This window comes from Hibiscus syriacus, unplaced genomic scaffold (genome assembly GCF_006381635.1).
Source record: "Hibiscus syriacus cultivar Baekdansim isolate YM2019G1 unplaced genomic scaffold, ASM638163v2 tig00111506_pilon, whole genome shotgun sequence".
Classification (NCBI taxonomy): domain Eukaryota; kingdom Viridiplantae; phylum Streptophyta; class Magnoliopsida; order Malvales; family Malvaceae; genus Hibiscus; species Hibiscus syriacus.
In genome coordinates, this window is record NW_024063109.1 from 337,426 (window position 1) to 364,855 (window position 27,430).

General features: G+C 35.2%; 4 protein-coding genes and 2 pseudogenes across 5 annotated transcripts; 3 read left to right on the plus strand and 3 right to left on the minus strand.

Annotated features, from left to right (window-relative positions):
- Positions 1-1,129: 1,129 nt before the first annotated feature.
- LOC120164283 (ATP synthase subunit delta', mitochondrial-like) lies at positions 1,130-11,468 on the minus strand. 2 transcript variants are annotated; one of them, XM_039174039.1, is made up of 3 exons: positions 11,465-11,468; positions 3,112-3,428; positions 1,130-1,673 (listed from the first exon to the last, which is right to left on the minus strand). In XM_039174039.1, exons 2-3 carry the CDS (start codon positions 3,361-3,363, stop codon positions 1,329-1,331), a joined length of 597 nt encoding a protein of 198 aa, XP_039029970.1. In that variant the 5' UTR covers positions 3,364-3,428; positions 11,465-11,468; the 3' UTR covers positions 1,130-1,328. The 2 variants fall into 2 exon arrangements, with proteins under 2 accessions (XP_039029970.1, XP_039029969.1); XM_039174038.1 differs by lacking the exon at positions 11,465-11,468 and having other exon boundaries at positions 3,112-3,488.
- On the plus strand, positions 5,454-5,915 carry LOC120164301 (putative invertase inhibitor). Its single transcript, XM_039174056.1, has one exon. It carries the CDS (start codon positions 5,454-5,456, stop codon positions 5,913-5,915), a length of 462 nt encoding a protein of 153 aa, XP_039029987.1.
- LOC120164282 lies at positions 6,192-8,138 on the minus strand. Its single transcript, XM_039174037.1, has 2 exons — positions 7,219-8,138; positions 6,192-6,979 (listed from the first exon to the last, which is right to left on the minus strand). The coding sequence occupies exon 1, from the start codon at positions 8,102-8,104 to the stop codon at positions 7,304-7,306; it is 801 nt and encodes a 266-aa protein (XP_039029968.1). The 5' UTR covers positions 8,105-8,138; the 3' UTR covers positions 6,192-6,979; positions 7,219-7,303.
- Positions 9,623-10,930, plus strand: LOC120164302 (annotated as a pseudogene).
- A 112-nt stretch (positions 11,469-11,580) lies between the features above and the next one.
- LOC120164281 (serine/threonine-protein kinase-like protein At3g51990) lies at positions 11,581-13,159 on the plus strand. The gene has a single exon (XM_039174036.1). It carries the CDS (start codon positions 11,717-11,719, stop codon positions 13,106-13,108), a length of 1,392 nt encoding a protein of 463 aa, XP_039029967.1. The 5' UTR covers positions 11,581-11,716; the 3' UTR covers positions 13,109-13,159.
- A 1,515-nt stretch (positions 13,160-14,674) lies between these two features.
- LOC120164303 lies at positions 14,675-20,013 on the minus strand (annotated as a pseudogene).
- Positions 20,014-27,430: the final 7,417 nt, after the last annotated feature.

A 27,430-nucleotide genomic window follows, 5' to 3' on the forward strand; every position in this document is an offset into this window, starting at 1 on the left:
GTTCTAAGAGTACATGTTGTTATATGGTTGATCACCAAAACTCATGAGACTAAAATTTTCAAATTCGACTCTAACTTGAAACTATGAATTGAAGGCTCATAAAAGCTCCAAATAAAAAAAAATCTTAAACTTAACTTGATTGAAACTTAAACATGAACCTAAAGCTCAAGTACATTAAAATATTATACTACATTTTAAAAAATAATAATATATAAATGTTAATTTTATTAATAATTATTTTTTAAAAATAAAATTTAACATATTATTTTTTTCGAGTTGCTCACGTTGTTTGAGTCAAGTATCAAATAACTCATTTCAGCTCGTTAAAAACTCGAGTCGAGCTCAAATTCGAGTCCATTCAAGTCAAATATTTATAAACTTTGACCGAGTTGATCTCGAATAGTTCACAGTTTGTCTCGTCTCATTTACAGTCACAACTTCCAATTCATTCTACGTTTGAGTTGTTCTGTTATTGAGATTGTCTAAGATGTTAATTCATGTTGGATCCATATTCTCGTTCAAGGAGTATAACATCTTATCAGAGCTTCTAACACTTGTACATAGAGTGTTTTTCTCTCTGCTCTTCAAACATTAATTTTAAGCTGTTGAATGTATCTTAAATCCAAATGGTGAAGTACCAAAAATCAATCAGATCAATTTTTGAAGCTAAAAGAATTGATCTTACATAATTGCATTGAATATTTCCAAGAAATAACAACAATAATATCGAAACGTGGCCAAGAAGAAAAAATCCCCCATGTGCAGTGACTTCAAACTTCTTCTCTAAGCAAAAATACAAAACTGAAAAGATCTCATATTCTACTAGAACCAAAAGTATGTGCAATTTTAACCCTTATCCCATTTTTAATAGGTCGTGATAATTAGTAGTAGTTTAGTACGAAGGGAGTTGGAAATTTTAAAGTGCAAAAAAAAAGCCAATATTTTTGTTATAAGGGATAATCCTAAGGATCGAACCGAGGAAATAGGGTCAAACATACCGTAAATCCTTGGCAATTAGACGACATGCAATGCAATACCAATAATTTTAACTACACTGCATTATCTATGTGTCATTTTAAACGTGAAATTTTGCATTAACTATAAAACATCTAGCATTCATGAATCAATTGTTTCCGCCACTGTAAACCAGGTGAAATCCATTAAGATTATTTCATATTGGGTAAATGTGCAAACATAGAAATAGAAGGAAAGGACAACATACTCAGAACAATATCTGGATCCATGAGATAAATCTATGCATCAATGTGGCAGGTTTAAGAAGAGAAATCCGATAAACAACTAATCAACAAACGTAATGGCAAATGATACTAGCCTGTGAGGGCAGAGTTGAGTGCACTATGCACATCAACTCCAATTTGGGCTTCAGCTTTCTCCAAGTCGGTTGTGGCAGAGCTTAGCTTCGAGGTGAACTCTGCAAGCCCTTTCTGAACAAGATTTGCATCAAGTCGATCAAGTGGCACGGCCTCCACAGCTATTATATCTGCAAAGGAGTTGGCATGGATAAAAAGGAAACCACTACTGACGAAATACTTTGTCACTTCATTTCCTTCGTGCACTGATAAAACTCCGGGTTTCAGTTCTGCAATTGTTGCTACATGTCCAGGTAGAACACCCATCTGCCCAGTTGTGGCTGGTACTATAACCATGTCAACCTGGAAAACCGAGAATTTATTAGGCAATAATCCAGCTAATTTGCAAGAGTTTGTCTATGAGTTTAGCCATTACTTTCCTTCATATATTCACAGTTTTTCTAGCTCAAGTTTTAGACCATGCTTATGGAAAAGGCACCATGAAGATCTGCCTTTCTATTTCTATTTTCATAGGCTTAACGTTTCATGGAAAGACCTATCATCTCCCCGCCAAACCCACACCAAAACCAAAAAAAGAGTAGAACATAAATAACACCATACCTCATACCTCTCTGTTTCCATTTTAGTTATCTCTCAAGTGGTCTCGTGGGTCAGGGGCATTACACCACTGAGTTGTTAATTCATTATTTCACCTTTGCTCAAACTTGACAAAACAGCAATAAGAATAATCACCTAATTCTATGTTCGAAAAGGAAGTATATATAGTATATACAAAAAGAAAATTAATAATAAATTTTGTTTCTTGAGTGACTGAAGTTCAGAAGTAGGGCTAGATATGACCAGATTTACTTTTTGAGAATAATATTCATTAGTGGGCTGTGGTGTTGGAACCTATTGAAAGGAATAAAGATGGAATGGAAGAAAAATGTTTGGAATACTGAAATCAAAACACAGCAAGGATTAGCAAACTTGATCAAGTATATCAGCATTATCACAAAAATGAATGATAGATACACAGTTGTTCTGGTAGTTAGGAGCAATCCTTTAGAATTGCACTTCCCACCCTAACCAATCTATATTTATGTGATGAAATCAATTATCTTTGGTGCAACTTATGAAAGGTTCCATTCATTGAACAAAATTCAGAGCAAGGCAAATGCTTATGAAAATAATTTAAAAAAATTAGCTGACCTTATTCCCATATGTAATGGGGTAATGGTAATGGGAGGTAAGATAGTAGGCTGCCCCAAACGCCAGGTTGAGAGCAGCTTCCGTAGGAGACCTCCAAATTATGAAATGCCTCCCGTGGGACTCAATCCCACGACCCAAGGTTAAAAACCTTGTGCTCTACCAACTGAGTTTGATGGTCATTTCTTATGAAAATAATATAGTTATAGCATAATAAGGAATAGTGGAACAGAAAATGTGAACAGATAGGCTTTATCATTATCATAGAGTAACAGTAACTGAAATTCATCTGTTACTGTTTTCACTGAATTACTAGCAACACTCTGACTAAAAGCAAATCCGCCTTTCCAAACTCTAAATGGCAATGCTATACTACAATTGGGGTTGTCTTTTAGGGACTTCAATTTTCCTCAGAATCAGTAACCCGATGTAAAGATGCATTGGCATTGAACCCAAAAAACAACTAACATAAAGGTTTGAACGCCGCCTTTAATCAGAGAATATCATAAAATATTCATTTCCACACTCCTAATCCCAGAAAACAGAATCCAAAACAAATCGAAAATTTCCTAAAAATAAAACCCAAATCTACCTCTTTGGTGGCCAACTCAGAAGCATAAGGAAGGACAAAATTAACAGTGAGCTTGGAAGGAATGGAGGAAGGAGTAGGAGGACGAGGCTGCATGAAAGAGAGAGGAGTTTTGGGAGGGTCCATAATGGGGATCACTTTATTCCACGCCTCCGCGAACGTGGCATCAGCGGCCGGCAGATCAGTGGAGAAGGGTCGAGTCCTCGCCGCTAAAATGGGTCGACGGGCCAATAGTCTCGATGCTTGACGCAACATTGTCGGAGGGGTTTGGGGGTGATCGCTCGGCTCTCGCAGGGTCGGAGACGGGTTATGAGAAGAGGTCTTTTGGTCTCTTTCTTCGTATTTCTGATGTGAAAAAAAAAAATTTGTTGTGCAATAATCTCTTAGGTAAAATATCAGAACCGTTGCGTATCGACCGATCCCATAGTTGTTTTGGTAAACTACACAATTGGTCATTCTATTATTATTGTATTTCTGTTTTCATCATTAAACTTTTTTTATTTAATTGTTACTATTTAAAAAATTTAATAATTTTGATCATCGATCGGTAAATAATTAATGTGATTGCTTACATATTTTTTATTAGATGATAAAAAATTTATTTTATATTGATAACAAAAGATGAAGGATACTTTAATTTAAATACACACATGTTTGAGATGTTTTATAAATTACTCCTTCAACTTTGTTTTCAATTTGATTTGTGGACAAATTATTAATTTTGATCTATGATTTATTCTATAATCACTTTGACCTTCGAATGCGGCACTCTTAACTTGATTTATGTCAGAATTGAGTAAGCGATTTGATATTCATTATAAAAAAATTAATAAATTTAACCTTTCATTTATAAAACCTATCAATTTGATTTTTATGCACATCATCCTAAAATCCATATTTTTTCCCAATCAAATTTACGTGAAGATGGTATCCATGAAACATCCTAAAACCGATCTACAACATATAATGGGTCCAAGGTGACAATTAGGTCACTGAGATGACCACCAAATTAAAAAATTATTTGCAATTGATCATAATAACCAAATTTCGTTTCATAATATAAAAAATAAATAAGTAAAAGTATAAGAGTTTAGAAAATTTATACAAAATTGTACCTCTGAATATGATATAGTGTAAATCAAAATAATAATAGAGTATACATATCGAAAAGGTAGTACAACCAATAGGGTATCAAGGCTCCACAACATCAATAGGTACTACATATCTACTTTTTTATGAACTACTAGGGGTAAATAAACAGAGTATTTGGTGAATCGTTCTTATAATATTAATTTATATTCGTTTGTTAAGTTAAATAAATGAGTATAAAAATAATATTTATGTTCGTTTAATAAATAAACGAACATGAATAGAGGTGTTTTTCGTTTGTTTATGGTCACGAGCAAACTCTTTTATCGACTCGTTCGCTTTTGTTCATGAACAAATTCATTTAGAAGTTCATTTTACTTTTTATTTTTTTACATTTTAAATATTGGTGAACGTAGAGACTAAATGAACATATTTGCAAATATATAAGATTTTGAACTCAGTTGTTAAAGAAAAATAATATTATAATTTTAAACTCAATTTTTAAATTTTTTCCTAAATTAATAAAAAAAATAAAGTACTAATAACATGATTATATTTCAATTACCCTTAAAGAAAAGATACAAATTAACTTCAGTTAAATCATTGATGTATTTTAATTTTTGAATAATGTTAATAGTATTCCATCGTACTTTTCTTGTTATTATATATTTTTATTGCATTTATAGTAATTTATTTTCGAAATGGATATATGATTAAACGAATATATTAATGACAACATTAATCAGAAGGATTTTATTCTAATTGTCCTTAAATAGGGAGATTGAAAGTATCTTTTGAATTGATTAATGATTAATGGATTAGTATGATATTCCCTATCAGAAATTATTATATATACATGGTTCATCAAGTTATATGTAATTTTAGTTAATAAAATTTATTTATTTTAAAATAACTTTCAAATAATGACCACTTTTTATTTATATAAGAAATAAATAAAATTTCATTTTAGAAAATTTAGAAAAAAAAAGATGGATAGATTTTATTGACTAAGACTACAGATGATTTTGTGAACTAAGATCTGATGAACCGAATCATATGATAAAATTTTATTTCCTACGCATATAAATAAGCGCTTATGATGTCCAAAGTCCAACGTCAACAAAGATTTCCCAAGCAAGAAATGAAGCTAAGATCGTCTTCTTCCTTTGGCATCCCTCTCTTTCTCGCCTTCTTTATTTCCACTCTAACCTCCCATGACTTAACCACCACCAAAAACAACATTTCATACGCAGAACATGCAAGAAATGAGCACAGACCGATCCATCTCTCTCGGCTACAATTTCTGCGTAAACTCTCCAGAAGCAGCTCCCAACAGCCACAGAGCCAAACATCATCGCCAAATGGGCAATATATCGTTCATGCTGCTCCGTCGCAACTTAACAAAATTCGAGGTCTTACATAAGCAACTTTTGAACGACAAAAAGATGGAGACTCCCGTAAGAGGACGCGTGGAAACCTGCTTCCAACTTTATTCCCTTGCGATCTTTGATGCCAAAGAGGCCTTCCAAGATTACAATGCCAAGCGATACCATGATTCTAATACTCGCGTGAGTGCGGTCTCGAATGCCCCCGTGACTTGTGAAGATGGGTTCAAGGAAATACAAGGCTTGGTTTCCCCATTGATCAAGATGAATAACGTTACTTACCGGGTGTCTGCTATTTCGCTTGCCATTGTCACTATGTTTTCGCTTGAATGATGATTGAATCTGTTTGACATTTCTTTCATACGTTCAATTTCGATTTTAAATTTCTTTACATTTATATTGGAATAATTTTGATTAAATTCAATTATAAATCATTTCACATTCGAGTTATTTTAGATTCAACGTTTCCTTTTTTAAATTGGATTATTTTAAGTTAATATCATTCAAATTTTAATTTTTTACAATTGAATTACATTTTAGTTATGATAGATTTCAAACCAAAACCATGATTAAGAACGCAAGTATTCAAGATTGCAACACAAACAAATGAAGAGTAGCTAAAGCATGCCAATTCCATCTTCATATAGCTTCGGCAACAATAAACTAAAGCCTTCAAAATTCCATTTTTGGTATGTTTAGTAGCTTATGCAACCAGCCAATTTCTATGCTTTTATTACCGGCATCAATGGCAACAGTACCTACTAATCAACTACTTTAACCGTTAAACGTTGAGAATATATGAAGATAACGGCAAAAAACAGTTTATTGCGAGTTGAAGCGTTTGCAGATATTTGATGCAAAATCAAGTTGAGGTAGTAACCCACCAAAACAGACTCAAGATGGTCACTCTTAATCCATCCTCCTGTTGATGTTCAACATCTCATTCTTCTTCCTCAATGTAGTTTCAACTTTCAACCAGCCATTGCCATTACCATCTCCACGTTGTCGAAGCTATCCGACCCCGAATGCCATTTCTGATTTCTGATTCCTGTGAAACCCAACCCTCTGCTTCTCACTGCTGATGATGAAGGAGATGATCATGTGCTTTATCAGTAAAACTAAAGAGACGAAAAATCATTTAAGTGCACCCTCATTAATATGTCGAACTCTGTCGCGTTTATTAATTTCTGCTGCCCTTTTTTTTAAGCCTTGGAGTCGCCGCCATTAAGACGATAGGCCCACCATCAACTGCACAGCATTATGCCACCTCATTAATGCTGGTCCTCCCGGCCTAACCACCTTCAACTTCCAAGAAATTTACCCCCCTTGCTTTCAAGTACCATAAGAAGCTCACTCCTTAGATTGCGTTGTACAGTAGTAGTTTCTTTTTCCTGGAACTGGAAGAATACATCAGATATAGCTAAGATCAGCCGTATCCTATTGGTTTTGGTTCCAATTCATTCAAGTAACACAAAGAAAAAGTAACATTTTTTACGAATCGCAGCGCAAAAAAATGCAGAATAGCGTAATTGTTTTTGGCCAAATTCAAAACCTCGATTTGATAAAGTAAAACAAGCAAATAGTTTATTAACTTCACAAATCACAATATCTGCAGTGAAAATTGTCAACAGCTTACCGCACTTAGTACTTGTAATCGATTGTGCCCATATCAGCAAGCTTCCTGGACCTGTTCGGTTGCAAGCGGGGGCTTCATTGCCGGTCTACCATCGCCGGTAAATGACGTCCGGCGGAAACCCGCCCTTCTGGTTCCAGTGCCGGTTCGGACTCGCCCTCACCAACGGGCTAAAGCAAAAGGCCAGTCCCGATGAGTTCCCTGCCCCGCTCCTTGATCTCCTCGCCGCCTTCGGTGTCCTCTTCCACTGTGGGGAAGCCTCCGGCGAGATTCTAGATGGTAATCGATGACACTCGTCTCCCAAATCTGCTTCAATCGCGGGCGACATTCCCCGATCCGTGATCCTGGATGGTTTTGTATCCCCTGGACCGAATTGGGCAAATTCTTCTACACGAGTTGTCCTCGAAGATTGGTTCTTTTTTCGACGAACAGCAAAGATTGCCGAGAATAAAGACGGGGATGAGGAGGACGAGGACGGTTCATCAGACGAGTCCCGATGATAATGAACACTAGGATCCGAATTGAACTTCTCGGATCTCGATCTGAACAGATCCGAAAAAAGCGAGAACCTGTTTTTCTTTTTGAAAGACCTGGCCGCTTCAAAATCGCCGGTAGTAGCGGTGCCGTGGGTAGGCCCCACCAGGGGAGTGCTGTAGAATCGCTGGTGGTGGATCCAGTTGGCACCGCTGTCTTCAGATTTCCGTCGACTAACGTAAGGAGAAACAGACCGAGGGAAAATCAGCGGCGGTGGGTCAGATTTCCGAAGACTCTGGGCAGCGCGTGCTAATTGAGCTTGGGCGGCGAGGACCGCAAGAAGACGCTGCCGGAGACATGTGGCACAGACGCCGACGCTGCTGCTGAGGTCGGTTAAATGTTCCTTGCACCTCATTAACTTAAAAAAACTTTGCTCATATATATATATGTATTGAAAAAAAAACCCTTTGGTTTTTATGCGAGTATAAACAGAGTGTACGTAGTCATAGTATGAATGGTATGAGTCGAGTGGGTTTTATGGTGCTAAACGAAGAGACTGGATGAAGAAATAAAATGGAAAAGTGTGTCCTTTTCTTTTCCGGGTGTTGGAGAAGACGAAGTGCTTGGTGCTGGAGCTATTTGTTGGGTGCTTCTTATGTGGGATCTATCCCTATCTTCATTATGGTAGCTGTTGCCAAATGTACGGAGGGTCCTCTCCCAACTGCAATTTAGTTATTACCTGCTTCTAACTTCAATTTTTTCTACCGCTCTGCAGCTATTTGTATGAGCTGGAAATACCTTTCAATCTATTAAATTTTAATCAAATATTAAAAGTTTAAAGTTCATTTTAAGTTAGGTCAATTTCGAGTTTTGACCTTTTATTTAGGAGTTTCAGTTGACTTTTAAATTAGAAAATTCAATTATATTCTATTTATGTAAATAAGTTTAAATTGATTTCAGTGATAAAATAAAATATTATTCTTTCTCTTGAGTTTAATTGGGTTTGTGTTTCATCTTAATGTAGTTTTCATTCGTGCGGTCGCTAATTGTTCCTGCGCAATATTGTTTTTAATTTATGTGTTCGCCGGCTCATTACTACTAGTTAAGGAGCACATTAATTGCGAGAAAAGATTCGCATCCAAGTATCTATCTCTTAGGGGGTGTTTGGTTCAAGGAATGTGGAATTCCCATGGGATGGGAATCCCACATTCCCATGTTTGGTTGGCTGGGAATCTCATTCCCGGTAATGTTTTATTACCAATAGTAGATTTTTTGGGTATATTACCGGGAATGTCATTACCTCCCTTCCCTTAGGTATTGTAACATTACCGGCGTTTTGGACTAAAATGCCCTTAAATTTTTATTTTTTTTCAAAAATATCCTTCTTCTGTCATTTAATAATAAAAATTCTACGAAGGTTAAATTACAAATTTATCCTTAAATTATTTTAGATTTACAAAAAAAAATCTATAATTAAAATTTTATATGAAGTTTAGGGGTTAAATTTTTTTTACCCTTTCATTAAACATTTTTTATATTTTTAATTTTGTAAAAAAATTATATAAATATTATGAATTTAATTTTTTTAAAAAAATATATAAATATTTTACAATTTGTAATATTATACAAATATATAATAAGGACAATTTGGTCAAATATACATTCCAATAATCTTTTATTCCTTTGACCAAACACGGTAATCTTACATTCCTGCTAAACTAACCAAACACAAAATACAACATTCCCAGTAATCCTATTCCCTGGTAATCTTTTATTCCCACTGATAATCTTACATTCCGTGAATCAAACGCACCCTTAAGGTTGTGAGCAATCTACATCGACACTTGACCACCTTCTGACTCGCTTTTACCCTTCAACAAAAGGATGGTTTACTGACGAAATCTAGTACTCTAGCTAACATGACTTAAGTATAATGAACTCGTACTCGTATAACTCGTTAGTTTCAGATAAATGAAATGTAAAGGCATCAATATAAACCTAAGCTCTTTCTCTCACAGGTCATTGGGGAACCGGTTTACATTGTAGGCAACTCACTTGGAGGATTTGTTGCTCTATACGTTGCAGCTTGCAATCCTGAGTTAGTGAAGGGTGTTACACTACTTAATGCTACTCCTTTTTGGGGATTTTTTTCCAAATCCAGTAAAATCTCCGAGGCTTGCGAGGACGTTTTCATGGTCCGGAATGTTTCCTCTACCGGAAAATGTTAGGAAGCTGACAGAATTTGCGTAAGTTCTTTCTCCTTTTTATTTCACGATATGGCCTTCTCAGTTCTCACCATGTAAACTAACAGTTCACTTAAACCCATTGATGTCGCATACTACTTATTATCGTATTGCGGTTCCTACTTGGGAAAGAGATGAAGTGATTGTGCAGTTGTTTTCTTTCCTTTAAATCTCTTCTTGCTCGTTCTTAACTTCTTTTTCCACCTTTTGATTTCAGGTGGCAAAAAATAAGTGATCCTGAAAGAATTCAGGATGTACTTAGACTGGTTTATGCAGATCATTCTATAAACGTTGAAAAAGTCTTTTCTCGTATTCTCAAGACAACACAACACCCTGCTGCTGCTGCATCGTTTGCTTCAATTATGCTTGCTCCTCAAGGAGAGCTGTCTTTCAGGGAGGCTTTATCGAGGTGGGTGGTATGAATTTTTTTAACTTGTATAGCCAAAATTTCATGCCTTTTATGTGGAAAACATACGTATATGCTTTAAGTTATCAACTACGTTTTTTTTTGTTACTTTCAGGTGTCATATGAACGATGTGCCTATTTGACTCGTGTATGGAAAAGAAGACCCCTGGGTGAAGCCTATCTGGAGTTTTCAGGTAAAAAAGCAAGTTCCGGAGCCTCCGTACTACCAGATCAGCCCAGCCGGTCACTGCCCTCATGATGAAGTTCCTGAGGTATGTTATCACTCATAGGTTTCTGGGATCTTGTAGTATTGTAACTTGTTATTACGTTTATGATTGTAAGAAGAAACCGGTAAAGTATTGTAACTTGTAAGACAATACGGCTGCAAATGTTAATGAATCCGAGCTTAATTTTCTCATGCTCGTTATGTTATGTTGCGGCTTGCATACAGGTGGTGAATTATTTGCTACGAGGATGGATCAGAAACCTGGAATCGAAGGGTGCGGTTGCGTTGCCCATGCTCGATGACTCGGAAATGGGAAGCATTCAGAGTAGCATTAGGAAGGACTTGGAATTTGTGAGGGAAGGATAAATTTAATATTACGTTAATAAATTATAAGAAGATGTTTAAATTTTATCAAGTTTATTATTTTGTTAAGAAAACATCTAAATACAGCTAAGTAAGAGCAAACAAAAATAATTAATTATAAATATAATATGGAATTTGATTTTAAACAATAAATAAAAAGAATAAAGAATGATGTATTGTTTTATTGTTAAATTGAAATTGAAGAATATCAAGAGTTTGAAAATATTTGATAAATCGAAAAATGATATTTATAAATAAGAAAAAATATGATTAGATTTAATTCAAAAGTGAATGAATTTTTATTAAAAAATGAATAAATTAATGAGAAAAATAAAAGAAGTAAATGAGAATTTGAAAATTTTATTTAATTAAAAATATTAGGGGCATAGTTATAAAAATAGAAAGTAAGGACTGTAAATTTTAAAAGTAAAAGATAGAGTTATGAGAATAGTTGAGGCTAAATAGTCGGTAAATATATTATGGAACAAAGCTTACGCAATCCATGGCATAATTATTTCTTTGGGATTCCAGTTTGGCGGGATTCTTTCTTCATCAAACATTTGCCTCTCTTTCCAATCCATCTCATCTCATTTACATTTTTTTCCTGTGCCCAATGTTCTACTTTTGTCCTTCAAGCATTACAGTCATGAAATGATAAAAGTCTCGAGTCTTGAGGTTTGAGGTATATTACTTGGCGAAATTTGTCAAACTTTCCATTTCCAGTTTTGCAAGAACTCGCTTCAAGAATCGAGACGACGAGACCCAGAAAAAAAATCCAACTTTTCTTTAATGGGGTACCTTTCTTGCAAAGCAGAATCGGCAGTTTCTGTGATCTCCGCCTCCACAGCCACCCAGAATTCATCTTCGAAAGCAGCCGCCGACAAGCAAGAAAAACCCATCAAGATCCAACAGTTCGATTACTGTGACCTTGAAGCAGCCACCAATGGATTCTCCGACCAAAGACTTCTAGGTAAAGGTAGCCATGGCGCCGTCTACAAGGCTGTTCTCAGGGGACGCCACGTTGCCATCAAGAGACCGTCTTCGAGGAACCAAGAAACCAGTCCGGAAACCGATAACGAGATCGAAATCTTGTCGAAGATTCGGAGTCCCAGACTGGTTAATCTCCTTTGCTTCTCTAATGACGCTAAAGATCGGTTATTGGTTGTCGAATTCATGAGCAATGGCACATTATATGATGTTCTTCACTCCAATTCTTCAAGGCCTTTGAATTGGGGTCGAAGAATTCGATTGGCTTTGCAAGTTGCCAAAGCCTTAGAGACACTGCACTCACAAGAACCTCCGATTATCCACAGAGATGTTAAATCTGCAAATGTGTTAATCGATAGCAATTTCAATGCAAGGTTGGGTGATTTCGGGTTGGCACTGAGGTGTGTTGTTGATGATTATAGGCTTAGATCAACACCACCAGCTGGTACTATGGGGTATCTTGATCCATGTTATGTGACACCTGATAATTTGAGTACAAAAACTGATGTTTTCAGCTTTGGGATCTTGTTGTTAGAGATTATAAGTGGTAGAAAAGCTATCGATGTTGCGCATTCGCCGCCTTCTATCAATGACTGGGCGATTCCTCTCGTAAAGAAAGGGAATATTGTTGCTGTTTGTGATCCGAGGATTGCACCTCCCAAGGATCCTATAGTTAGGAAGCAGTTGGCCATCGTAGCAGCTAAATGTGTGAGGTCCTGTAGGGAGCGTCGGCCGACGATGAGTGAGGTGGTTAGTTGGTTAACCGGGTTGAGCAAATTGGTTCCTTTGCATACATGGAATGGTTTCAACAATCCTTGTATGATGGTGGAAACTATGGGGCGTCCGGTTGAATCTAGAAATGCTAAAGAGAGTTCGGATGCAGTTGATGGTACGTCTGCCACCAGGTACTCTCGCAGAGTCCATTCCGATTTAGGCTTTAGGAGAAACTTGATGGAACTTATGGACGTCATTACTATTGGTGAGGAGGTGGCTGATGCATCTTGTACCCGTAGATTCGATAACAAAAGATATGGTAACCAAGTGAGAGGTCAACAGAAGAATGTCGGAAACGAGAATTCTGTTTTCGGTTTGAGGAGGAATCATTCAGCCAGGGAAGGTCGTGAGCTCTTGTCGGGGAAAGGCGATGCTTTTTCTCGATCAAGTTCCACTTCTCAGGCTGTAGGTGACATTTAGTTCATTATGAAAAATGTTTTACATTGAAATGATTGGCAATGGAGAGTAAAACTCAACAATGTATAGGATTGGCAATGGAGGGTAAAACTCAACAATGTATATTTGAGGTCTGTTTTGATGATTTCAACCGATCAACAATTTCAAGTTTGTTGAAAAGTGTTAACACGTTGGTTTTTATTTTCAATGTATTTGATTAGGACAATGCTAATAAGGCATGTATTCATACATGAGTAGACTCCAAAAACTCATCAGTTGAACCAGCTGTTGCAAGAACTGAATAATTGCCAGATTGGTACTTTTACTTTTCCTGGAATTCTAATCTTCAATGCATCCATTCTACAAATGCAAGCAAGGAATTGTGAGAATGAATGCATGCTGATGGGTTTTAGTTTTAAAATCCGAAAATAGTATTTACATTGACGGGTCTTTTCTCCGTGCATTCCTGAAATAGACAAATGATATTATTAGCAAAATGATATTAGTATTTAAGGTGGGACATTAAAGTTGGCAAGTTTGTATAGGAATTTGTCATGAAATTTCCTTCATCTTCATGGAGGGGAAAAGTAAACAAAAAGGTGTCTGCATTTTGAATATGACCCATCATTACCTTCTCCACAAGATACACGATATTACTCAAAAACCATTCTTTTGGAGGAAGGATTAATGTAACAGTGTCCACTTCTTTAAGCATCCATATCATCACCAGCACAACGACAATGAAAAGTCAGAAGATGGAGAAAATATCAAGTTCAAAATGTGAATAACACGAAATAGGTGGAGTTGCTGTTGCATTGAAGTTTTGGCTGTCCGAGAAAAAGACAGCACAAGCACCCAAGTTGGCTACTAGGGCGACCCCTTCATTTTGTGCCGACTTTTTTTATATAAAAAAAAATCCCTGCATGACAAATAGAAAACGAAGACCCAGAGCAAAAATTGTTTCAGAAGTTGCTGATGCGGAGAGCTGAGAGTAAAGGAATGTGTGTTACTTGTTACCTCTATATTTCTCTACCAAATATCAAAAGGCTTTACAGCTCAGGCAGAGTTGCTTTTTCAATTAGCTATTATAAACACAGTTGAATGAATCCACCTCTACCTAATTATTGGGTGAAGTTTCTTAGGTTTTATCGGGGCACTGGAAAGCCAACCTATAACAATGGTCCATGGAAAACCAAATGTCAATTTCTTCCATAAAAGAGGATGGATTATTCTTTTCAATCACTTGCACCTATTTTGCAATAATTAGAATTGGAATATTTGAAATTAGACCTTAATTAATTTCTTCCCCATCAAACAAAACTTGAGACAGAAAAAAGTCACTTTGTTTGGAAAGGGTAATGGTTAACGTGTCTATTTAGTTTTTTTTAGCCAATTTGTTGAAAATGTCAGACACAAACCAAATGATCACTTTCTCAAGACTCGAGATCTGAAATTGAAGGATGATCTTCGTCCCAACGAATTCAATGCTTATACTTCAAGAGTTCCAGAGGATAATTCTAAAATACAGCTCACAATAAGTCAAATTACAAAGCATCTTATAAAAAGGCTTTCTGTTTTCATATTAATTGATAAAAAAAAAAGCATATGGGTTGTACAGGTAATAATGGTCCATGCAGAAACCAAACAATGCAACAACAGCATGTCAATCCACAAATGAGGGGTGAAAGTGAAAACTGAACTATAGGAGCCAACCCTACTTTCTCAATACTACAAAATGTCCAATGAGAAAACAATCAGCATTATGTCCTGAAAACTATTTCCACTAACTGCCTTGAAAAAGAAAAAAAGAAAAAAAAAAAGTATTGATGTGAAAGGCAAGCATTTTAGCAGCAAGCATGTAATGGACCAAAATAACCAAAATCCTGCAGAGAGAAGTCATTCTTGTGCCAGTGCCCCAAGTGAGAGACCGCATGAGGAAAACAAATTAAGGAGACTTCGGATTCCATCATCGGAGATTCCGTGCATTGTCATAACTTATCTTACGTTCTGCCTAGTCTTAATCATCCGCTTCAGAGTTGCAAGCCAAAAGTTGCACTCATCCCACTCACTCGTAGTAAGAAGAACCTGTTTCAGGGAAGGGATAATAAGTGAACAAAAATTGAAGCACTTTTAGTTGTCGACATCATGAAGAAATCAGTATAAACATTCCTTCCCCACCATACCTGGATTTGCAGAGCTGTACCAAAATCATTATTGTCCAAAGCCTGGCAGAGCTGAATAAGTTTATCAGAAGCATTTTTGAAATGTCTCCACTGTTGAGTTTGGCGAATAAGGCACCAATTTTCTTTGAATTGTCTTCTATTTCACGCTTCTTTGCTGGGTTTGCACGGGTGCCTCCCAGTGCTTGAGATGTCTCATTAAAAAGTCTTGTTAAGGTAGTGATTACAGGTTTTTGGTGAGCTGAGAATAGCAAACAAGGTAAAGTCATTCCAAAAGTATTTATATCAGCATATGTAATAAATACACACACATATATATTCATCTATTAGCTTGCTGACATCCATTAACAAATTTGATTGATTTGGGGAGTTCCTAAGCCACAGATAATACCTTCAATCTTATTTAATGTGAACTAAGCAAATTCAAGAGGAATAACTAGTGCAAAGAATATAAAAGAAATTTCATGGTTACCGTTTTTGTGACAATTTATAATATTTTGTAAACGTTCTACTGAAGGGTAATAATTTACTTTTTTTGGATGGTAAAACACTCATTCTGGAGTAATCCAGAATAGAGGGATAGACCATACGTGTAGATTATCTCCATAATCCAATAAACATCTATAGCATTAGCAACCAAAAAACTAGCAATTACCAGGTACATTTGACGTATCAGCGGTCTGCACTGTTGGTGGAGCAGCAGCTGCAGGTGCTGCAGCTGGCTGTGTGGTGCTGGCTGGTTGCATTGGGCCCATACCAGGTCTTTGAACAGATGTGTTAGTAACTGGCATAAATCCCCTAGGTGCTGGGGCCGGAGCTGCAACGTGTGGCATTTTGGGGCCAGGAACCAATCCCATTTGTGATGGGACAGGTGTGAATGAACCACCCAGGGGGAGCAGGATAAGTGGGATCGGCAGCACCCTGAAAGCCATGCAAAAAAAAAATTCAGTATACCAGTCTTGGAATAATAACTATGGTATTGACCATAAGTTAAATGTAAATATACACACAGGATATAACTGAGAACCCAAGGTAGTTGGTTGTTGGTATTGATCTGCATTTCTTAGAACAGGAGGATTTGAAGGAACAAATGGCCTAACAGTAGGCTGCGTGGTCTCAGGTGGAGAAGCAAAATTTTTCTGGAAGAACAAGAAACTTTTAGTCAAGCATCAAGCTGTATACAAAATTCAAAAAAAATCAAGCATAAAATAAAATAAAATCTAGAAATAACTAGTAAGCCAGAGTCCAGAGATATAGTGCTCATTTTGGATAGCAAAGAGCCTTTTCAATGAAATAGCTAATCCTTTTTCTGTAAATACTCGCTCATTCTTCAAAACAGGATATGAAAAATATCAAATCCAAACAAACATATAATGCTGGTTTGGTTCAGATTTTCAATTTTTCCAGTTTTATCCTAAACTAGAGTATCTCAGAGAAAACTAGACATAAAATTTAGACATTGGCAATAAAAGCTGTTTCTCGGTAGAAAAACTATCAAGTCAATCAAGATCACAAGCATTTAGCATGCAACATTTGCAAACATATAATTGTCCCACGCTAGTTTTAGCCTGACCTTGCTGTCCTAATTAAATCCAATCTTTCAGTCAAACAATCTCTAGGCAACTACTCTCTTTTCCTGAGAATACATCCAAATGGATGGTAAGATTCATAGAAAGTGAATGAACATAATCCATTAAGCTAATCTGTACCTAAGTGCTGAGATAGCATTCCAGATTAAAAGTAAAACCAGAAAAAAAACAACAACAAATGTTATTGCAACTTAGTCACTGCTTAGAGTCTACCATCAAACAGAGTTCTGTGCACAGAAAGAAATCAAATACGGTATACCTGAGAAATATGAGGAGCTTGGGTTGGAACAAACATGTTGGCAGGCGGTGCTTGAGGCATATGCGAGGGAGGAGCATATCCTCCATATGGAGAAAAAGAACGCTGATAATTTTCATCATAAGCACCGGAACACTTGGCTGAATTTCTGAAGCAGCTGAATCCTAAGCAATGATGAAGAGCAACTCCCAAAAAAGCCATTGACATTATCAGAACAGATTATCAAGGAGTACTCAGTCAAAAACAGATCACATAAAAGAAAAGTGCAAGATAAAGCACCGGATATAAATGTTGTGAAGGTTCAAAGGCTGGTCCACCTGTAGGATGAGAGTTCTCAAAAACAGCAGATTTAGTTTCTTCCACTGCAAGATAAGAAAATAGAGATCTTCAACAAGCATATATTAATGGACACAAACTTGGCTCACGTCAGTAAGCTAATCTCATGTCTTATAAATATTGCTAGTCACAAGAAAACGAGTAAAATTGAACGAAGAAAACTTGGACACCAGAAAAATGTTTCTAATGTTCTTGACTTAATCTAGAAGACCAAAGCTTAAGCATTTAATAAAGTTTTCTACTAAGTCAACATAATTTGACTAGCACAAACATTTTCATGAGTTATTTGAATAAAAATAAATTAGCATGAGTAGATCAAAAACCCATATGTAAAACCATTAAAGCATAAATCATTGTCCTTCACCTAAAGCACATACCATGTTCAATAGAAAGTGCTATACGATCTTTTAAGATTACTAGTTCGGGTGACAGCTCATCAGAACCCAATAGTTTTAAGTATCCCATTGCTGTTGTTAAAAGTCCTTGACTTGCCAAAATTTCAGCATATTTCTCAACGAGCTTGCATAGGGATGCACTAAATCGCTTCTGACCAGTTGCCAAAGCAAGGACAATGGTCTTTTCCATCAAATCCTAGAACAATCATCAATTGTCAGATTTCTTGCCAGACAAACTTAAATTTTAATTTGTTGTTTTCTCTACATTGCTAACTTACCTGGAGAAGATCGACATAAGATTTCCCATCATGTGCAGTTGACAGAATCCTTGACCAAATCTCTATTGTCTTATCAATATTTCCTGCACATATAACAGAGAGTTGCTGCCAGAGTATGCCCATTAACCATTAGTTTTGAAGCAAGTGTATCACAGAGTACAGTCCACTCCTCTTTCTGTGCAAACTGCTCATCAAATATGATTAATAAGTCCATAATAATAACAATAACAAGTTATATAATATGTTAATAAAGCACCATACATCTACTTCCAAAATAGAAACTTACTGTACAGAGGAGCGCTAATGTTTCTTTCCAAAATTTCAAAGGCCTGCTGTTGACAAGGCTCATGAGATCATTGTTCACCATTGCAGAGACAACCTAAAACAGCAAAGTTAACATGATTTCCAAACACACAAAAAAAAAGCAAACTCGTAGCCAATGTAAAATATAACTCATTAAATAATTAGAACCAGAATTCCTATTTCTACAAAGATACATATGATTAAACCATTCACTGCTAAGTAAACATAAAAAGTTAGTTCACCTTCAGGTATGGTGAAGGGCTCATCTTAAGATACTGATCACGTGTGCTCTCCCATAAGGAGGGACCACCAACATGAGCAATAACTAAAGCATCGGCCATTTTATTTGAAGCAATGCAGTGAGAAGCTGCTCCCTTATAGTCACCCATCACCAACGCACGTTGGACAGCATCATCAAATGATGGATCTGAGCTTTCCTCCTGTCCGTCTGATTCTTGAGGTATTAAATCTGTGCTAGGAACTGTGCTCTCAACAGCAAAACTATTTTCAGAAGTTGAAACAGGGGTATCAGCTTTGGGACTCGGAAGATTGTTGAAGAAATCTTCCCCATTATCAACTGCAAATGGGGCAGCCTCTTTCTCACCCTCATAGCCCGCCTTGTCTGCCACTTTATCCTCAAGCGTAACATCATTTACAGACTGAGAGAGGTCATCTTGTACAGTATCCTTTTCTTCAAGTGGACTAAAACCAAGATGCATGAGTAACTTTGTTCTGGCTGTCCCATCATCTTCAAACATCACCTTTAAGAAGCCCCAAGTTTCTCGATCATCCGGAGATCTGTATAGAATTCCAAATGAACCATCAAAAGTATTAACTGGTAGAAGTAACATTGTTTGACAAAAGATGAGAACAAAAATAATTACAATTCCTTAATTCAGATGACATACTCAGACTCTTGAGCTTTCTTTCGCATAAAACCCTTAGTGAAGACCTCTCCGCATTCTGTATCACTGATTCAAATTCAGATGAACGGATGACCAGATTTTCTTCAGCATCTAAGTTATGCAAAAACACCTGAAAATAAAATATAGGACAATAAGTTCCTAAAATGAAGAATGTCATTGGCATTTAAACATAATAGGGGGAGGGGGAACTGGGAATATTTACCTCTGATGATGCAGGACTACCTAAACCAGATAACCAGGGGTGAAAAGATACAACTTTTCCTCCAAAACCAAAAGATGCCCCAACAGGGCGTTTTATACCATTTGGAGCTCTCAAAGACACTGCAAGAAAGGAAATACTATTGGAAATATATATCATATTAGAAACAGAAGTTGTGTTAACAAAGATCAAGAATAATGACTAGTACGCAAAGTAGACTCATATCCACCAATCTTCCCACTTATATTGGCAGTCACCGATTTGTTTCTCCTTGACTACAAAGCTAATAGTAGTAAGGTCAAATATTGATAAAGATGCAATATAAACAATCATAGATGGAGAACATAAATATTTCAACCAGAATCAAATTGAAGGCTGCCAAACAGTTCAAATCAACTCGGCTGTTAAAATACAATATCAGAAATAAAAGATGAATTACTGGACCAAAATCGCCCTCCCAACCCCATATCGGCTACAACCCTGCAGACCCAAAAGTGTTAACTCTAGGGTTCAAGGTGGAAGACTTCTGAGAGGCATAATTGTTGGTACTGGACAAGTAGTGTTTAAAAAATAACATCAAGAACAATAAGCTTAAAGAATTGCCACCTTAAATTACTCAAGAACTAGTCCCAACAAGATATATAACATGCCATCCCTAAACAAGTGTATGATAATGATAAAAAAATTGCAGTTGATCCTCATATAAATGTCCAACTACTAAGAATTTTTTTTTTAACAAAAAAGTAATTATGATAGAAAAGATAACTTAAACAAGGTCACACCTCAATATTGTAAATGCCAATTTTTCCGTCAAATGATGATGCTGATATTATTCCTGGTATCTTGGATACCAGTGCACATCAAAGTTCCAGTTGGTACCAGCAGGCAATTCACAGACAACCTATTATCCAAAGAAAAAAAATCACAATTCAGAATATACTTGTCTGAGAAAAGAACAGACAGATCTTCAGAAGCCTAAGCACATATCAATAATTAGCTCATTCACCCACCTCCCCAGTAGCTGTATCCCAACAAATAGTCCGATTGTCTTTGGCACATGTGAGTAAATAAGAGCTGTCAGAGGGACACCATGCCATTGCATTACACCTGGAACAATAGACGGATAAATCAAATATCAGAACCAAAAATAAAACAATTCCTATTTAACTTCGGACCACAAAAGACCTAGAAAAATATGCCTAAATAGAATGGAGAGATGGATAACTATAAAAAAATTAATGCATTACAAGGACAATTCAGAATATACTTGTCTGAGAAAGAACAGACAGATCTTCAGAAGCCTAAAGCACATATCAATAATTAGCTCATTCACCCACCTCCCCAGTAGCTGTATCCCAACAAATAGTCGATTGTCTTTGGCACATGTGAGTAAATAAGAGCTGTCAGAGGGACACCATGCCATTGCAATTACACCTGGAACAATAGACACGGATAAATCAAATATCAGAACCAAAAATAAAACAATTCCTATTTAACTTCGGACCACAAAAGACCTAGAAAATAATGCCTAAAAATGGAGAGATGGATAACTATAAAAAAATTAATGCATATACAAGGAGAGACAATATCCTAATTTACCATGGATCACTTCCAACTAGGGCACCTATCAGTTCAGTTAATATAAATTATCAGTCAAACTTTAGGAAGCTAATTACATACATTTCATATTCTATGGTCAGCAAAAAGAAAACAGTTAATAAAAAATTTAGCCCTTCCATGTCATTGCAATTCTAATTGAAAAAAAAGGCATCTGCTTTTCAATTCGAGAGTGTGAAAAGCAAAATAAAATATACTCAAAAGCATAATTCTTGTATCAAACACAGAAACAGACATCCTAAGTAAAGAAGGTAACAATATCAGCAAGTTTAAAACAATGCAGCAACTTGTCAAGCACTGTTAACCTTTTGTGTGCCCTACAATCCTTTCACTGGGACATAATATCCGCATGTCCCAAAGCTGTTTGCAAAATACCATAAATTAACAAAGGAATCCTCGACAGAAGCAATATCATAAACAAGACCATTACCCTAAGAGCAGGTGAGCATCATCATCAGAGCAACAACAAGTTGAGTGGCAACATCAGGATGCCACTGCAAAACAGAACATCGTCTTCTTATGGAATCTGCAAAACTGTAATAAAAAGGGGGGGAAACAGATTAGGTCAAACGATGTGCCATGTCAAAACAAAAGATTTACTTGGTATAACATTACATTTACCTTATCACTGGTTTTTGCTTCTTCAAGTCCCAAACAACTGGAAAGATAAAACCATAAATATTATCTTCCCCATATGCAGATTTCACCATCATCTGCCCAGATGCTAATAAGTTTGGAGCAATTGCATTGAACTCAAGGCCACGAACTGATATATGGGAAAGGTAAATAGTAAAATACCAGCAATCTTCAAATGCTTGACAAAAAATATCATGTATTTGGATCAGGCTTTTATTACAGAAAATAGAAACTCACAGGCCCTTTTGCCTTGAAAGATGACCAACAAGAGCTTGTTCTTTTGCCTCGGACCTGGAGAATGAAGCAAGAACAAATTACTACTTTAATTTATAGAAACCCAAAAGAAAATCTAGTAGTAATAATTAGCAAAAAGCTTCAGAAAAGAAAAATATGAAAGTAATCAAGTCCAACATGTAGAACATGAAGACCCTAAACGAACAGGTAAAAAAGTTGCCACTGCCATAAGGAAGTGTCCCAATAAAAACCAGCTAATTTTTTTAAAAAAAAAAAACCTCCAGAAGGATAAAGTTAATCTTTTACTTTCCGACTCTTAGACCCTAGCAAAATACAGCATGGTTCTAACGTAACCAGAAAGCAGATACCAGGAAATAAAAATGTTTACGTCTCTTTAACCACATTCTACAACCCATTCAGTCATAACCCTGGACAAATAATCTATCCGAGTTATCATTCAATACTGAACAAACATAGAAACATAACACAACAAATATGCCAACATCAGTATTTGGTTCTAAACTATGAACCTCCATTATCTTTAACATCCTAATGCCTAACAGTCCAAGAATAACATTGACATACGAAAGAAATGCCAATCATGCCTGTAGCCTACTCAAACGGAATTGCAGAAAAAACCTAGAACAAAACTAACGTCCATTTTATCCACCTTACTCCAGCTCCACAAACAAACAAAGCAGAAAACTTTTAACATAGAAGTATATTTCAAATAATAATTCATCCAGAGTCAATTCAAGTTTCAACCAACCATTCATCAAAAAACAGTTGCAATAAGTAATCTAAAACTCACAAATCGTGGGAACATTTTTACTAAATGAAACCTAAAAAGCCGTCGCCTGAAATAGCTACAAAATTAGAGAAAGCCCGCCCGCAACAGAACAATTTTATCCCAAGTAGCACAAAGACACAACATAATCCCATCCACGCATTTTTTACACTTAAAACCCACATATATCCAGTTAACTATAGAATAGAAAAGATGCCCAGTTAATTGAAACATTTCCAAACGAATTCAAAGTTAGATAAATGAAATTTAAGCACAAGAAATTCAATTTACCGGATCAGGTTTAAGGGATTCCAAAGATCGATGCCACCATCAACGAGGCCCCAGCAATGAGCCCAAGCGAAAACTCATCTGAACCGGATCCGTTCTTGCCCCAAGCTAGGCGGTTAAACCGCTCTGAGCTTGGGCACTCACCTACGAGGGGAAGCTCGCGATCGTCACTCTGGAAATCAACTTGAAGATCTCGAGATTCGCCGATGAACTGAAGGACAGATCCACCGCCCCAGCCATCGTCCCTGCAGCCATGTACGGCGCATCAGGCGCCAGTGCCACTGACGCCGATCTACTCACCCCTTTTATACACGCCATTAGATTAAACGCAAGTTTTACGGCCCCTATTCCCCAAAATGCCTATCAATTTTATGTAGATACAGTGACAAATAAACAAAGATCGAATAATAATTACGAATTATCAGCGCGAATTGATATAAGAACCGGTTTGGAAGATAACGATGAGATTTTGGACAATTAGGATTTGATCTGATTTTGGAAATTCAGAAAGAGAGGGGATCAATGAAGCAAGGAAGATCTTATGTGCGGAACTCAGGTGTGGTTTCTTTTTCCTCTTTCCGTTATTTACGATGATATTATATTTATCTTTTGGGTAAATTACAAGATTGATCTCATTTAAGTTTTATACATTTTTCTTATTAAATTTAAAAAATAAAATTTGATTACTTTCATTTTTATTTAATTAATATATAATTAACTGTTGCTAGACATTTAATAATTAGTGACATGGTACATTAGTAAAATGGTTTAATTTTAGTTTAACTCTTGAACTTTATATAAAATTCTAATTATAGACATTTTTGCAGATCTAAAACAGTTTAGGGATAAATTTGTAATTTCCTTTTTTAATGTTTTTCTTCTCCAAACCCTAGCTTCCCTTGCTCCGCACATCCCGTCCCTGACCCGACCACAATTACGGGTCAAGCAGATTGAAGTTTCAAGTACTAACACCCGACATGAGAGACATGCAAGGAATGAGCGGTAGATATAGGATCTTATCTTGATTGATTCCAACTTCCAAGATATATTCAACGATTCATGTGTCTTGAAGAAGTCAGAAAGAACCTTAAATGGCAAGAGAGTGTCCAACATATACCTCAAAACGCATCTTCTTCTACGAGATTTCGAGTAGCCTTTACCACATACAAACAAAACTGTAGTATTGCATACTACAACTCAAAGAAACTTCAGCTCTAGTATAGGTGAAAAAGAGGGAATAAAACCTGGACAAAATTCATAACTGCAAAATTAGATAAGTTTTGAGCTCAAAGATCAACTTTACCAATGTCTTAATAATAATTTGCAAAATTGGCAATTTCTATGCGCGGTTGCCTGTCATCAAGCTGTTTTGGTCCCTGAGGCTGTTTAAAGGGGAAATATCAAATCGTCGCGCCTATTTCGTGTCGATTAGGGTCGGAGTGTGCGCGTAAGGTGGAATCAAGAAAAACATATTAAAAAAAGGGTAAATTGTAAATCTGTCTTCTCCAAACCCTAGCTTCCCTTGCTCCGCACATCCCGTCCCTGACCCGACCACAATTAGGGTCAAGCAGATTGAAGTTTCAAGTACTAACACCCGACATGAGAGACATGCAAGGAATGAAGCGGTAGATATAGGATCTTATCTTGATTGATTCCAACTTCCAAGATATTCATACGATTCATGTGTCTTGAAGAAGTCAAGAAAGAACCTTAAATGGCAAGAGAGTGTCCAACAATATACCTCAAAAACGCATCTTCTTCTACGAGATTTCGAGTAGCCTTATACCAACATACAAACAAAACTGTAGTATTGCATATTACAACTCAAAGAAACTTCAAGCTCTAGTATAGGTGAAAAAGAGGGAATAAAAACCTCTTAATAATAATTTGCAAAATTGGCAATTTTCTATGCGCGGTTGCCTGCATCAAGCATGTTTGGTCCCTGAGGCTGTTTAAAGGGAATATCAAATCGTCGCGCCTATTTCGTCGGATTAGGGTCGGAGTGTGCACGTAAGGTGGAATCAAGAAGAAAAACATATTAAAAAAAAGAGGGTAAATGTAAATCTGTACTTAAACTGCTTTGAATTTTTTTTAAAATGCCATAATTAAAGTTTTATCTAAATTCAGAGTTAAAATAAAACTAAACCATTAATTAAAGGTCTAACTACAGTTAAACTTAGTGGTCATATCTTAATTAATTAAAAATAAAACTTATCAAATAATTTTTTTAATTTAGTGAGTAAAAGTATACAAAACTCAAATGAAAGTGATCAATGTAGTTTACCCTTCTCTTTTTTAATATTTGTTTTGGTCAAATTATGATTTTGGTCTCTTTACTATACTCCAAATTGAGATTTAGTCTCTAATCTTGGCTTAATTTGATATCTAATTGTATATTATAATTTGTTATTCTAAATAGTTAATAATTTCAGTTAAAATAATGATACATTTGTTCTTAGAAACAACTCCACCATTATACTAACATAATTCTTTTGTGTTGGAACAAATATGTTTTATAAAATAATATATTTTAGTATTTTTAAACGAAGTAATTAATTGAATTAATTATTAATTAACTTTTAAAAGCATGGGACTAAATTAGATTAAATTAAAGGGTGATAGTTAAATTTCTATTTATACATATTAATTCTAATTTGAAATACAATATGATGTATAAACTTTAATTTGATATAATTATATACATAATTTTTTTAATAATTTCTACCCAAGGAAAGGGAAAGAGAATGTTGCTTTTAATGAATATTGAACTCACAACCTATGGAAAATAGTAGACGTCAAGTGCAAGTTTTTAATCACATATTCTAGAGATTATTGACTTATACACATAAGTTTTTGATGTGTGTATTTTAAATTAATATTGTGTACTCTTTATTGTTATTATTATGTTTTTATGGTACGATTTTCTCCTTCGTTATAATAATTTGGCGTTTCGTGTTGCATTCTTTACAGTGTGCCTCCTAATCAGGAAAGTTCGACAGTCTCGTATAGTTATATCTCCTTTTACGTCACTTTGTCGATACATTCAGAACTATTAGTGGAGCAATTTATCATATTGGTTCTCTCAGTATCTACATCTTTATCAATATTGCATATAAGTTCGAATAGAGACATAAAGATAATTGATAGTTATTAGTTTTTTTAAGATGAACCATGTATTTAAGTGAATGTTTTGATTTTATTTTTGTTTATGTCATTTGGATTTTCATGTTGAGATTATGTTGTTTTATTATATCTCATTTTTCTATTGAATGAAAACTCAGCTTTTATTCAAAAAATTAATTTTATATAATTAAAATAATAAATAAATCAAATTCTTTTTTAAAATAAAAAATATTATTATTTACACATATAATAAGGAAATATAAAATAGTTTCTTGTAGACATCAATGTTTTTTTTATTAAAAAAACAATGTTAATAGACTAAGAAAATGAATAAAAATTAAAATGATACGCATAAGTCAATGGGACCTTAGCTGAAATATCAAGATTGAGGCTCTAAGATTTTTTTAATAAATCTGGAGTGAATACAAGATAGTATCTATTTAGAAATTTTTAATCTTTTGACAATGTATAACCATACTTCTACATACGTGATGCTTAAACTTAGAACCTCAAGGGATAACAATAAATTTCTTAATCATTAAACTTACTTGATTCGTACAAGCTTTAGGGTTTTTTTTTTTTTGGTTTTTTTAGAAGTTTTAAATTTAATCCTGATTCATCTCATTACATTAAATTGAACATCCAAAGATAACTTAAATTATGTGCGGGACTCTCTGAATTTATTTATGGTTTTAAATATCTTTGTGTGTAGATTCTATATAATTTTATTTTGGTTAGATTATATTTAGTTTATATTTAATAATAATTAACTTTAATTATAGTAATTAGATGCTTTACCTTTATAATTGTCAATAAGTATGGATTGAATTTACACTCTTTTAAAACAAATAATGCATAAAATGTATAAGTGGCACATGAATTTATATTGACTATTAGTTAAGGCGAATATTTGGAACCGGAAAGGTAACTAAAAAATTGTATAAGATAAAATTTATACATTAGATTATACATTAGATCAAAGTTTGTATATACTTTTAAATTTATTTAAAAAAAGATTTTATGTTTAGTAAGTGACACGTGAAGCCATGTTTAATATTGACTAGCTAAAAACATAAAAAGATTCTCTTCCGTAATAGATTTAATACACCATTTGCCTCCTACTAACGTATACATATTTGTCCATCTTACTATTTTATCAACAATATCTCTAAAGTTTGTAAACATTATACGTTTTATTT